This window comes from Pleurodeles waltl, chromosome 11, assembly GCF_031143425.1.
Source record: "Pleurodeles waltl isolate 20211129_DDA chromosome 11, aPleWal1.hap1.20221129, whole genome shotgun sequence".
Lineage (NCBI taxonomy): Eukaryota > Metazoa > Chordata > Amphibia > Caudata > Salamandridae > Pleurodeles > Pleurodeles waltl.
In genome coordinates this window covers 35894907-35909590 of record NC_090450.1, presented here as the reverse complement: position 1 = coordinate 35909590, position 14684 = coordinate 35894907, and the positions used below count along the sequence as shown (strand labels likewise).

Below are 14684 nucleotides of genomic sequence, written 5' to 3'. Positions count from 1 at the left end.
CAATGGCCCAAGACCTATCAGAAGCCGGAATACAATGGGTTGAAGGAAGGTCAGCCTCATGACCTATCCTGATATTTGATAGGTTCATAAGCCGGCTCCTCGGCCGAGGGCCACTGTAGCCTGTCTGAAGCCGAGAAGAAGGGCCGGATAGGTCCAACAGGGCAGCCGGGCGTCGAAACATTGTGTACTGCATTGGAGATAGACTGCTAGAGCTGGTCAGTCTCATCCATTCAGGACTTCACTCTTTGCAAGAAAGACAGCCTATGCCCCTGGCTGGAGGGGAGGGTATCAGTCATCGTAGGCTGTCACCACATCTCCTAATGCCGAGAAAGCTGTTGTGGTGTCACGTGTGGAGCTCTCTGTGCATTCACAGAGAGACAGGCAACAAGAAACTCTTAAAAGCTTACCGGGCTGCAAATATTCTCAGATGCAATCTGAGCATTTTTAATGGGCTTTAATGTGTCAATAAATCCTGTGGTTGAAGAGTAAAGATTCAGCCTCAGTGCATGGTCTGGAGCAAGGCCTGACATTTCAGATACAGTTCCCTGTCATCCCGGATGAAGGCGATAAGTACCATGGTAACGCAGACTGGCTGAACCTCAACATATTGGCATTGGCCCAGACTCAAACAGCTGCCATCCAGGAAAGGCAAAGGATGCCACAACCAGGAGAATATATGTGAGATGGAGTAAACACGTCTAAAAAGAGGACTACTAAAAATAAATTATTTTATTCAGGGACCAAACCATAAAGATGTCTTTCTCCCTCAAACAAAAAGTTCAAGCAATTAATTAATCTGGTGATTCAGAATTCCATAATCACAGAGAAATTTGCTGGTTTAAGTTCAATTTACATGCGCAAATAGCTTTCCTTTGCGAGTATAAAGACATTTGGCTGTTCACAAGACATGGATTTACAAAGGTAAAAAGGCTTAGTAATGGGTACTTCTTCTGGTGACCCAGGGGAGAACTTGTGATAAAGTAGAAACAAATTAATACAATCCAACGCCTTGGCCTCCCTCCTTTCTAGCCTTACCTGGCCGTGCTGGCATACCGCCTCACCAGCTCGATAACCTTCCCCGAGTTAGTCACGGTGGCATCCGTGAGGATGAAGAGCTGTCTCGGGTACCCGCGATGAACCGGCTGCCCAAAGACCCATGTCAGAGCTGCCAGGATGTTCGTTCCCCCCATGTCCGCTCTCATCTTCTGGATGTACTCGAAGGCCAGTGCCAAGGTCTCCTGCAACGCAACCGGACAGAGGATTGGCATAGGCATGCATCAGAGGCCCGCCTCTTACAAATGAAAATCTTAGATTTGGACAACTTCATTGATATCAACAACCATCATTAAGGGATGAGTACCCTCAAAACAAATGAAGTAAAATACACCGAATATTTCAAGGCACCTTCGAGCTCCATGACCATAATAATGTAATGGTTCTTCAGCGTTTGTACTCAACATGGCTATGAAACTCATTGGTGGCTGCAATAACCTGACCATTTAAATCTCAAATATCACTGGGGTCCACCCTTCAGTGAAGAGGATGCTGAGAAGCAAGCCATTAGGATAAGAGCTCCACCCCACGGATTTGTATTTTTAGGGCATATGGGGATTAAGGGCCTGTTTTACATCTCAGCGAAGGGGTTACTCCGTCCGCCTAAATCTAAATACCATATTAAACAATGGTATTTAGATTTTGGTGGATGGGATATCCGTCACCATTTTGACGGAGCAACACCTACACCGAGACCTAAATCAGGCCCTAGGTGATTTACCAAGAACCAAAGGATGGTGAGCTGACACTGGGGCTCAAACTTAATGTTCTACTTTCAAAATCAATCACACTAGCCATTGGACCACACTCCCCTGGCAGTGCCACACCCTCCCTCAGAGAATAATGGAGCTAAAGATTTAAAATGAAACCCTATAGGAAAATAGGAATTAAAAATAATGTAAATAGTTAAAAATATAAACATAATATTTCATGTTAATATATATATATATATATATATATATATATATATATATATATATATATATATATATATACACACACACATATATAGTTAATTAGTAAATTAGTAAAGAGTGCTATAGCAATTGTTTCCTTAGTTCTACAATTAAAATAAATATATGAAGATGATTTACTTTAACAGGCAACATAAAAATATTTTTACAATCATTTTCCAAGTTGAAAAACTATTCTATTTTTGCCAAACTTAACCATGCAGGCATCTCCATCACGAAGTTGAAGATCTCCCCATGGTAAAGTATAGGCAACTTTTTCCTATACTTTACCATGCAGAGATCTTCAGCTCGACTGCAGAAATCCCCCTATGGCAACTTCCCCTATATTTTACCATATGGAAATCTCCATACTAACTGGGAAGTCTGTGGTAACATGTAGAGAAAAGTAACTGCATTAACAATTATTGAAAGTGATGCATAAAAATATTTTAAAGTAATTTTATTATAGCTTAATTTCTTTATATTTAATAAAATGTAGTGTTACATTATTTTTTAAGTGCAAACCAAAAAAAGTTATTAAAATATTTTATAATTATAATTTAAAATATGTACTATTTATTTATGCATATTTTAACATTAAATTATATGTATCTATATGTTTAACTATTTACCTTAATGTAATGGAATTTAACATTATTTCCCATTGGGTTTTATTTTAAGTCCCTAACTCCATTGATTTCTATGGAATGATGGTGCAGTATCAGTAGTTGGTCATGTGTGGTGCTGGACTTGCTTAAGTTCTGAGTTGGAGTATTTAACTACCATTTTAGGTGTCTTTTGGCTGTGGTAACATTAGAAGTGCAGTTAGTGAATAGGTCTATAGCTCTATTGTGGGTGGGCAGATGTTCCTCCTTAAACCCTTCCCTAACCCTCTCTTAATCCTTCCTTACTCCGGAATATTTCCCTCCCCTTTATTAGTAAGTATTCTGCATTTTCCGGCCACTCGTCTTTGTCCCGCCTACAATTACTACTAAAATGTATTCTTACATGTGCTGAAACTTGCCATTCACTGCGAAGATCTCCACACAGAAAATAGGAGAGGCGGAGGCGTAGACGCCAGATGTATACGCTAGATGTATAGCTTCTGAAGAGCATTTTGAGGTATGTTTTGTAGTACTAGAAGACGTACAAAATGCAGTTTGTGAACAGGCCACTACAAATCTGGAGACTGCTTGCCTTGTGGACTGTTTGAGATGCTGTGGTTACATCTTTCTGACAATGAACCAAATAAACCTGTTCCAAATTAAGGACTAGATTAAAATTAAACACTTGAACATTGGCTGCAGGACATTTCATTGGCTTCTTTGTCTAATGAGCTGATCCCTCTCACCGATATTTAAAAGCCTCAATTTGATACTAGTGACTCACAAGACATGAGAAAACCCAATTGGCAGCACATACTTTGAGAGTCATTGCCCCTCTTAGACAGAGTTCCTTCTCATCACCCATTCAAGGTACCAGTACTGGGTACAAACTTGTGTTTGGGAAACCCTGAAAAACTACCTCTTCCAGCAATCTTTTACACCAACATCTGTCCATACCAGAAGAATCTCACTGATACTTAGTGTCTATGCAGAAGAATACGGCGTTAGTAATACACTTACAGTGAGAGGTACAACTTTTCATTTAAGCAGCCAAATTCTGAACAAGTTCAGGATTATCCTCGGCAAAACAAGTAGCAGTTCTGCATCTAAGGGGGCATATTCATGGAACAGTGGAGAATCATTCATAATGCGCCACTTTTCTAGTGCCCCATTGCTTCCCCCTAATGACACCATGTGTGCACTGTATTTACAATACGGCGCACCATGGCAGTCGTGTCCACATTAGCGTAATAATTTATGGAGCTAATGTGGCGCTTTGCCGGATTAGCGCAGTAAATTATGGCACTAATGCAGCGAAGCACAGGGAGGTCCATTGTTTTTAATGGGAACATCATCTTAACTCCTGCCTCAGGCTGGCGTTAATAATGACGCTAAAAAGGACGCAGTGAAATCTAGCAAATTTCACTGCTCCATTTTTCTGGGCCTCCCTATGCAGGAACGCCCCCCTTACATACATTATGCCTGGCGCAGGTATAATGTGGCACAAGGGTTTACAAAGTGGCGCAATGCATGCTTTATGCCACTTTGTAAATATGGCGTGTGGGAAATGCGATGTTAATGCCATATTTGCGTTAAAAAAATGACACAAATGTGGTGCAAGGTGGTGCCATGGGCATCATAAATATGATCAAAGGTGTTTCCGTCGTGACCAAGACCCAATGCATGTCCTATAGTCCAACAGAACCCGCCAATGCAACCACAGCGAATACAGGACACGATCACCTTATCCAACATATGTAGCTAGCAGGCTAGAACAATATCCAAATATCTCCTTCCAGTACCATTAAACATGCTACAGGGACAAAAACAAACAGTTCAGGTAAATTTATTTATTTAGTAGTTTTATTTAGTGCTTTGTATTGTCTCATTGATACTTCAGAGCCCTGTATGAATTGAAAGTCCAAGATTATGGAATAGCAGGATCCCAATCCTCTACAGGGCTTGGCCCTTGCTCTATCATTCCTCACTTGCTACCAACAGCTCTGAAGAGAAGTCTAAGGCTAGCCTGAATTACTCCATTTGTTGGAGTTTTAGGAGGTTTCTGAAGAACAGCTATGCACATTCTGCCTTCAAAGTCAGGTTCAGAGGGTTGTGGCTTCTTAGAGACCTGCCTGTGTGTTCCATTCTCCTGGCGGTTTGTTGAATGACTGGATGTGAGTAGCTGACCATCGATTCCTGACTGTGAGTAACAAGAGTGAGTTTTCGCATACCCGCTGTGACTTTTTGCCGGTGTGCCTTATAAGCCAAACACAATGAGTAGTTTAAGACTGGTTCTATCTTCGACTGGCAGCCAATGGATTGTTTTCAATAACATCTTTACATGATCATCCTTTCTGTGGCTTAGGCACAATCTACTGCATGATTTTATAGTCCCTGCACCCTCCCAATAATGTTTTTTGGGAGACTCACATATACCAGTTTTCAGTAATCCACCCCTGCCGCTTCCTAAGGTCTTGTCAGCTCTGTGGACCAAAGGCAGGGTTTTGTTTTTTTAACTAAGGATAAGGGCAAAGTGAAGCCCCTAATCACAGGGTTAATTTGGATGGAAAAAGGCATTTCAGCATCAGGTTCAGGTCTCAGGCAGTTCACCTTCTGGGATGTGGATGTTGGATGTTCCAGGTTTTGTGGCCATTCAAAACCCAGGATGGCTTTGTGGTTTCTTCTGCTTCCTCCATGGTCTCAGACTATATTTCATTGAAACCACTTACCACTCGTGGTCTTATTGCACCCTTCCTGGGACTCCTCCAACCAAATATTGATCTTGGTGCAATCAGCATACATTTGAAAGGGTACCCCATGTTGTCCAAGAATCTGGCGGGCGCATATATGACAATGAAAAGTACCGATCTGTGAGGCGCTCTTTCGGACACTTCCAGAGCCGATGATGTTGCAATCCTAAGTTTTACCTGTTGGCTGTGATCAACAAGGAAGAAGAGGATAAAGTCTGATACTCTCCTGGTGGTCTCAGCCTCTCCTGGTGATCCTCAGAGCCACTTCAACAGTACTTTTAGGTCAACTGTGTTGTATAAGCTATGAGGTCAAGTGAGGCCAGGGTTTGTCAATCTTCAACCATTGCTGTCAGGATTTCCTTTCTGTTTCTGGCCAATGGGATGTCTGTGCCTCTTGAGAAATTGCATTCTGACCGGTGATTGTGTGGAGTGTGGTTTTGTTCCACAAAATCTTGTAATTGGTTTGTGACTTTATTTTTAGGATTTTGTTGGGGAAAGTAGATTGGATATTACACAGTGACTGGCTATGATCATTTGGTCTTCCATAGGTGCTTTTAGCAAGTCTGAGATAGTCCCTTACATCAGTGCTTCTGCAACTGAGGCTGCTAATACATAAAGACATACTGCAGGTTCCAGGGAAAAGTGTCTTAATAAAACACGCTTTTGCATAGATCTAAAACTGACAAGTCAACGTCTTCAGCCTACAGTCTGGAAATAAAACATGCTCCTAAAACACCAGTACCTCCATATTGTACATTACTCACTCACTCATTCACTCATACATCTCCTACTCACCAATACCATCTGTCAATTCAATTTCACTAACACAACACCTCACACTCACCAATATCTCCTGTCAAGATAATTTCACATTCTAGGGTGACAACAGGATCTTGGCCTGTATGTAGCTCTCAAAAACTACGAACTCTCAAACAACAGTATCAGCACAAAAATACCTGCTCAGTGAGTGAAAAACACTATAAAACAGCTAAACACAATTGCTCCATTAAAAAAAGAGCAAGAATGTGAAATGATCAGGACTTGCTGTTTGGTACTTACTGCGTTGCAATGCTTGCTCATCGTGAAGAGGGTGCGGATGTTGGAACCAAACCCAACTATGTTTAGCATGGTGCCAGGAGGTAAACTCTTTACAGCAACTTGCATGGCGTCCTGCGTGGAGGGAGGTGGAGTGGTCAGCACACACAATATAAACATTGTAGCAAGTCAACTAAACATGGAAGAGGTCAAGAATGGTAAATGCCATCAAAAACCATGACAATTTCAATGAATGATAATAAATGTAACCTCAAAGAACTGCAGGGAACAATCTATACGCTGCACAACCAGTAGATTTTCATACCGCAAGGGCCAACATTTATCAGCTGCACAACCATTGTCTCATTGCAGGTAGGTAGAATAGTCTCCCTTTGTCCAGTGGACTCAGACGGACGCTCACCTTAATCTTCTCAATGTTGGCGCCACTCATACTGCCGCTCCTGTCGATGATGAATATCACCTCTCGCGTGACCGTGCGCAGGTCCATAGGCGCTTGGCAGAAGTCGGGGCAGAAGTTCAGCATCAGGGCAGGGTTGTGATATATGTCCTTGTGAAACCGCTTCTGCACGAACGCTACCTGTAAAACATAGTACATGTGTCTATTAATGGGCTCAGAAGGAGAGCTAAAGCTTCTTTTCTTTGTCCAGGTGACCAGTCAGTGTGGTTAATGGGCAGTACCAAGAGTAGCTATTGTTGTTTACAAATGCTGCCCAAAGCCATCATATGCTGCTGCATTCCAACTGGGTGATTGGGAGCCCCCTTTGTATTCCTGACTCTCCAAGGCTGTCAGTCTAGATCCAATGCAGGTAGTAGTAGGTTTAGAGCTCTTTGAAACAGTAATTATAACAATAAACTCAGAGTGAGTCTGAGTCGGGTTCCCCGGCATGTTAGGTCACCAACTCCACCTTTCTATGGATGTCGGCCACCCTTTCAGTGGTAGCTTTCATGAGATATGGTGGGTGTCAGTGACACCGGATTGGGCAGTTGAGTAACTGACCTGCCTGCATTTATGGGGAAGTTATCTCAGCACATTAGCTGAGCAGTGCCTTTTTGATGGGCCTCAGATCACAATTTTGGGAAGCCCAGATCCGGGTAGCCATGCGCTTTATAAGTAAGATGAATAGAATACGTCTGGTTAATTTTCATGCCACCACTGCAACTCTACCACATCAGTTACTGCTCCCATGGAAGACCAACAAAATGCTGTAACATACCTGGTTATATTTGCTTTTTCCATTTCCAAGCAGTTTGCTAATAGCTTGATGACTTAGTGGAAAACACCACTTAAGGACAGAAAACATGTTATCTCCTCTTTAATCAAAAATCCTACTTTCACTATCAGACACAGGCCTCGTCCTTTATTCTATCATCCTTGCTCCATGGAAGGCGATGTGTGATATGCCTTGTGGTAGGGAGTCTGGTCCTATCAGCAGAGGCTGCCCAACTCCTTCACGTATTAAGCTTCAACATACAAGCACAAAGCGGACTTCAACCCTGTGGAGCTCTCTTTCTAATATGTGGCCAGCGAACTATGACCATCATAGGACAGAGTGAAAGAAAAGTTCTCAAGGTTACTTTCAGTTACTACTCAAGTGAGCGTTCGCTATTACGTCCATTAACACTAGACATCTCAGTGTACGGAGCGATATGTTTGACCATTAATGGACCTAAGAAGTCTCAACAAGTTTGTCACACATCTCCTATTAAAGATGGAACATTTGCTACTGGTGTTTCTAACTGTTGTGCTAGGACACTTTTTGTTAGCTCTTGAAATGCAGGATGCATATCTACATGTGCCAATCACTCCCTTTCCCTCACTCCTTGTCAGTGGTTTCAGAAGTTCAACACTCATGGTCAGTATTATCATTTTGAGCTTTGCTGCTGGGAGTGGCCTTGTGATGTGATTTGTGATGTTCTGTTGGTCATCCTAGCTGTTCTCTCATCCTGGTTTATCGTCCGTCCTCTGTACTGCCACTGATGTCTTGAGGTTCTAGCTCACGGTTATTGAGAGAGTCAGTCAGGCTCTGGGAGTCATCGTTGGGGTCTGAGCAAGAAGCATCAAGCTCCTGGAAGGCCCCTATACTTTGTGCCTATTCTGGGTCCGCTACTACAACCATGTGTCTACATGGACCTGTAGGCCTCCAGGCACTTTTAATTGTGTGTACAGAAGCACTTTGTTACACTAGGGAGACAATGAGTTCACCAAATTGCAGGCTGGTCTTTCAAGGGTCAGCTGCATTGCCCCTTTGTAGATGGAGTTTGTAGTGCCTGGTTTGGCATCCAATCTTCATCTCAAAATTCTCTTTGGTAATTTCTTCAACCTTGGTTTCCTTCTCTCTTCCAGCACCACCACTGTGCTCCAGAGGTTTATCATGCTCTTGTCTCTTTCTAAAAATGCCTAAGGCCCATATTTATACTTTTTTACGCCACATTTGTGCTGCTTTTTGACACAAAAGCAGCGCAAACTTACAAAATACAACTGTAATTTGTAAGTTTGCGCCGCTTTTGCTTAAAAAAATTACGCAAATGCGGCACTAAAAAAGTATAAATATGGGTCTAAGAGTTCAATGTTGGCTAAGTGACTACACCACTTTGGCAGTATGTGGCAGCGCCCATCTTTTCTTGCCCCACAAAGAGGTTCTATTTCATTCTGCTGCTGTTTGATTTCTGATTGCTATATCATTTTGTGGAGCTTTTAAATGGCCCTTGGGCCTTTTCTTGGATTGTCCATCTCCCTGTAAGGTCTGTCCATTATGCTAAAGGATCACCCACCTCACCTATATTGGTTTTCCTATTTGTAGAAAGTACAGACCACGGTATTTTGGAGAAAGGTACTGCCAACAGGCTGGCGTACCTTTCTCCAAAATATGACTTGGGTGGTTTGGCTCAAGCCAAACTGCCAATGTACCACTCCGTCCGGCAGGACGGTAACAGCCGCCAGGCTGGAGACTTCAGTCTCCAGCCAGTCGGCCGTCACTGTCCCACCCGCGGGATGACCCGGCTTACTGCCATGGTTTTTGTGGCTTCCTCCCCCTCCCCAGAGTTCTCCCCCACCCTCCCCCTCCTGACCCCCCCACGACATACACGCACAGTCATGCACCAACATACACATGCATACACATGCTCATACCCACATTCATCCACGCATGCATGCATACATTCACACACACATCCACACACACTGACATGCATACAAGCACATATGCATTCACACAACACAACATACATGCACACTCACACACATTCCACACACCACGCACCCGCATGCACGCACACAGACACATACACCCACACCCCCACACACACACAACACCCCCCCAACACCCTCCCCTGTTGGAGCACCTGACTTACCTGCTTGCAGGGGGTCCTCCGGCAGAAAACGGGACGTGGCGCTGCTGCCAGAAGCAGCGTCCGCCAGCAGAACACCGCCAGGATGTATCATGTGTCAAGATACGGTCTGCGGCGGTCTACTGGTGTGGCACTGCTGTTGGCAGCAGCGCCACCTTACTGCCGTCTGTCGCCATGACCGTAGCCGGAATTCCGCCAGCCTTCTGGCAGAATTCCGGCTACGGTCATAATATGGCGGATGGTAGGCAGCCACGGCGAAGGTGTTTTGGCGGTCGTCTCCCCGGCGGTAGGTGGTTTTTACCGCCAAAGACATAATGAAGGCCTTAATGACTTCAATCCTCTCCTTAGTCGACTCTCTTAACCAGTCAACTACCTCTGCATTGCTTGCAGTTGAGTCTGAGTTCCAAGGCTTGGGGGAGTTATTTTCTTTGCATCTCAGCTGTCTGACGGCTCAATGTCAGAACAGGGGCCTAAGGAGTTTACTTATTTATTGTGACACCGAACTCAGGGCTCCTTCACTCACCCGAGTATCTGTTCATATTATTTTTTTGTGTTTAAGACTTTTTAAAATTAGTTTGTGCTGCAGCATTTTGGAGATTAGTGGGCATATTTACAGGAAAGTGGCACATTGGTCCACATGTAGCGCACCATGGCAGTCGTTACCACAACAGCCTCAACATTTTTGGTGCTGTTGTGGCGCTTTGCTGCACTAGTGTCAAAAAGTTTGGCACAGTGCAGCAAAGCACAGGGAGGTTCACAGGCCAATACAGGAGCACCACTTTAACCTTGGGCAGAAAAAATGGCGCAGTAAAATCATGTAGATTTTACTGCTCCATTGTTTCGGGCCTCTCTGCGAGGGAACGCCCCCATTGCATACATTATGCCTGGCGAGGGCATAATGCAGCACAAGGGGTTGTAAAGTGGTGCAATACACACCTTGCATCACTTTGTAGATGTGGCGCAGGGAATGGCCTAGTTAGCGCTGCCTTAGCGTAAACAAATGATGCTAGAGCGGTGCTAAGAGGCGCTAGGGACTTTGAAATCTGCCCCTATGTATTTTTAGTGAAGTGCTCCGATGCCATCTGCTACATTTATGAGTAGTCCTGAATGGGCTGATTGCTTACCAGAGATCTTCATTCCTCGGAATCCCACAGACTGATTTAGTAATTTTTTTTACGGAATTCATTGCATCAACAAGATTTGCTGCACAAGGGAAAACCACACTGCACAGACATATCTACTAAGACTGGCCTGCTGCTGCCATTCTCTGAAACTGCGCTCCGATAAAGCCACCTAGCCTGACGCAGCCTTTTACCATGGTGCAGGGGTGAGTGTGCGCGGTCGAGCATAGGATTTGTACTGGAAGCATACCCTTGCGTTACACACTCCTATGCCTGGACACACTCTGGAGGGTCTATGCATGTCCCCTTAACGCCTGCTTTAAGGAGAGGCTACTTTGTGATGCAAAGCACAGTTTAACAATCCCAGTAAATCGAACTTTGTTTCAAAACTTAATAAGTGTTTACACTGGTCCGCTGAAATAACACCCCAGTAACACCCTCTTGACACAAACCGACACAAAGTGATGCAAAGAGACACAAAGCAGCACAAATCACTTTTTGCGTTGGGAAAAGGGCATAATTTCAGCGCAAAATACCTACTGTGCTGGAAAACCAATCCCAATGCGTCACTTTACGTCACTGTTCATCGGCACAAAGTCTTAGTAAATCTGGGCCCCATTCTCTTCCCTCACAGAAGTGTTACTCATTGAGGTTCCAGCCTCGGCTCATTGATAAAGACTGTGAGAAGATAGAGAGATTGTATCCAGACTACTGACGAGTAATCTTTATAACTCAAATTCCGTCACATCCTCGTCATATTTCTAACTCATTGAGTAATGGCTACAAGTCAGTTAGTAAGGACTTTGATGAAGGCAGACAAGCTGGGAAGGCTGTGGAAGGAGTTGCGATGAGAGCATTGGGACAGTATGTGCCCGCGTTACTAAATTTTGCGTAAACATTTTCTTCAGTCACTTGGTCTACTTTAGTGGGAACATTATCTTTCTTGACTGGGTTATATTCTTGAAGTAGTATGAAAGCTCTCTTACTGTCCTGCTGGTACAAGTCATGTGGCAGCATAACCAATCACAAGCTCAGATCCCCTACCACAAGGCTGCCAAACACCAAGGCAGAAGCAACGGGCCGGAACTGATGTTCAGTAACATAATTCCATAATTCCAATACAAACTTACTCATAGAGGCTTCTAACACCTCAAGGTTTTGGAAATAATTAGGGGCATGTTTAAGAGTCCCTTGCGCCGCCTTAGGTCATTTTGTTGACACTAAGATGGCCTTTTCCCAGCGCCATATTTACAAAGTGGTGCAGTGCATGCATTGCGCCACTTTGTAACCCCTTCCGCCACATTATGCCTGTGCCAGGCATAATGTATGCAAGGGGGGCGTTCCGGTGCTAGGAGGCCCGCAAAAACAGTGCAGTGAAATCTAACAGATTTCATTGCATAGGTTTTTGGCATAATTTTTAACACCTGCTCAGAGCAGGCGTTAAAAAGACGCACCCATAGAAACCCACGGGCCTCCTTGCACTTAGCTACACCAGCGTCAAGATTTTTGATGCTAGTGTAGCAAAGCGCCACAATAGTGTCAAAAGTGTTGACCCTATGCTGCTAACGATTGCCATGATGCGTCAGATTATAAATACTGCTCAACCATTGTGTCATTGGGTGCCAGTAGGGGGGCGCAGAAAATGTGGCGCTTCAGCTCTGATGAGACCTTTTTTATAAATATGGGCCATAGTGTGTCTAGTTGCACACTCCCCTGGAGGCTTGTTTTGTTACTCTGGCCCCTTGGTACGTGTCATGGGCAAGGTGGAGGTGTGCTGTAAGTGCTTAAAAGACATCCCTAGAATCCGGACAGCCGGATATGAATGACGTGTCTCTCCAATTACCCAAAAGTTTGCAGCCCTGAGCACATCCCTTTACCACATTACAAAGACTCTGCATTACAACCAGCATCTACAGGCAGAACTTTAAGTGAGACTGCAAGAAAGTGATGGATGGAAAACTTTGAATTAAACTGGATTACTTGCACTCATTCTGGACACACTCCATGCAATTGTTTTTAGCTCATCTGTGAACTGCAGAAGAAGACCAAATCAACACTGGTCCTGCACCAAAAGGAGCACTCCACTCATACCTGTGAGGGCATGTCTCGCTCTGTGAGAACCCCAGCAACCCCAGACATGTTTCAGCTTTGTTGGGTCTCATCAGTGAGGTGCAGCCTGAACCCCCAAAGGCTCATCAAGCCCCATGATGCAAAAACGACTCTGCTCACCATCCTGTCCGTCTCAAGCTCCTTCCTGGCGATTCGTATGTAGTCTCTGCGATTCTTGATGTGCGCCTCATACTCTGGGAATGACATGGATCCCTCCTCGAACAGCAGGTGAGGTCTGTGGGGCTCTGAGGGTGGACACAAGACTCATCCTTCAGTGGTCGAAGAGGTGAAAACATGGCATGCATGCTAAAGAAATCATCATCAACATCACTAAATGCATACATCAGTCACATAAACCAGTGCTTTAACTACTGAGTGCCACACTGATTTAAAGTGAAAGGTAGAGTATCAACACCTCTCTGCAGGGGTTCAATACTTTTAATGGGAGAGTACCAGCACTTTTCAGCAGAGGTTCAATACTTCTAATCGGAGAGTACCAGCACTTCTCAGCAGAGGTTCAATACTTCTAATGGGTGAGTACCAGCACTTCTCAGCAGGGGTTCAATACTTTTAATGGGAGAGTACCAGTACTTCTCAGCAGAGGTTTAATACTTTTAATTAGAGAAAATGTATGCTTCTCAGAGGAGGTTCAATACTTTTAATGGGAAAGTGCCAGCACTTCTCAGTGGGGGTTCAATACTTTTACTTACAGAGTACTTGCACTTCTCAGAGGAGGTTCAATACTTTTAATGGGAAAGTGCCAGCACATCTCAGTGGGGGTTCAATACTTCTACTTACAGAGTACTTGGACTTTTGAGAGGAGGTTCAATACTCTTAATGGGAAAGTGCCAGCACTTCTCAGTGGGGGTTCAATACTTTTACTTACAGAGTACTTGCACTTCTCAGAGGAGGTTCAATACTTTTAATGGGGGGGGGGAGTACCAGAAATATTCAGCGGGAGTTCAATACCTTTAATGGGAGAGTACCTACACTTCTCAGCGGGAGTTCAATACTTTCAATGGGACAGTAGCTACACTTCTCAGCGGAGGTTCAATACTTTTAACAGGAGAGTTCCCGCACTACTCAGAGGAGGCTCTATACTTTTAATGGGAGAGTACCAGCAATTCTCAGCGGGGGTTAAATACTTTTAATGGGAGAAGACCTGCACTTCTCTGTGAGGTTAACACTTTTATTGGGGGAGTACCTGCACTTTTCAGATGGCCTTCAAAACTTTTAATGGGATAGTAACAATATTTCTAAGTAGCACACGGGTACTCTGAGGCTGTGAGTATTTGCACCTCTATAACTCTATTTTAGCCACTGACTAAAACTGGCTGTTAGTTCCTAAACACAGTTCCTACAACGCACCCAGGGACAGCTCTGCATGTCTACAAAATTTTGCATAACAGCATCATCAACAACTCACACACATATTGTGAAAATGCTGTTTAAAGAAAAAGATGTGTTCATTTTGTCCATACTGCAGACCTGGCACCAAGAGCCTTCCAGACTAAACCTAATCAAAACACTTCTATACATCAAACCCTACTCCTCCACTTTCTCTATAAAACACCTATAAGGACTTGAGAGGTGTGTCCTCTACTGGGCCCCAGAGGAGACCTACCATCCCACTCACATAGCTCCTCCTTTGTCTGCCACCAGTCTTGGACTTGAAGTGCAGAAACCCTG

At 44.1% G+C, this 14684-nt stretch overlaps 1 protein-coding gene across 4 annotated transcripts in view; it reads right to left on the bottom strand.

Moving 5' to 3' along the window:
- The window catches only part of VWA5B2 (von Willebrand factor A domain containing 5B2), a 244142-nt gene that overhangs the window by 69991 nt on the left and 159467 nt on the right, over positions 1 to 14684 (bottom strand). For all 4 annotated transcript variants that reach the window (XM_069212954.1, XM_069212955.1, XM_069212957.1 and 1 more), the window contains exons 7-10: positions 13116 to 13240; positions 6818 to 6994; positions 6421 to 6531; positions 1036 to 1238 (exon numbers count right to left, since the gene is read on the bottom strand). In XM_069212954.1, the coding sequence (XP_069069055.1) occupies positions 1036 to 1238; positions 6421 to 6531; positions 6818 to 6994; positions 13116 to 13240 (616 nt within the window). The remainder of the gene's footprint in view (positions 1 to 1035; positions 1239 to 6420; positions 6532 to 6817; positions 6995 to 13115; positions 13241 to 14684) is intronic.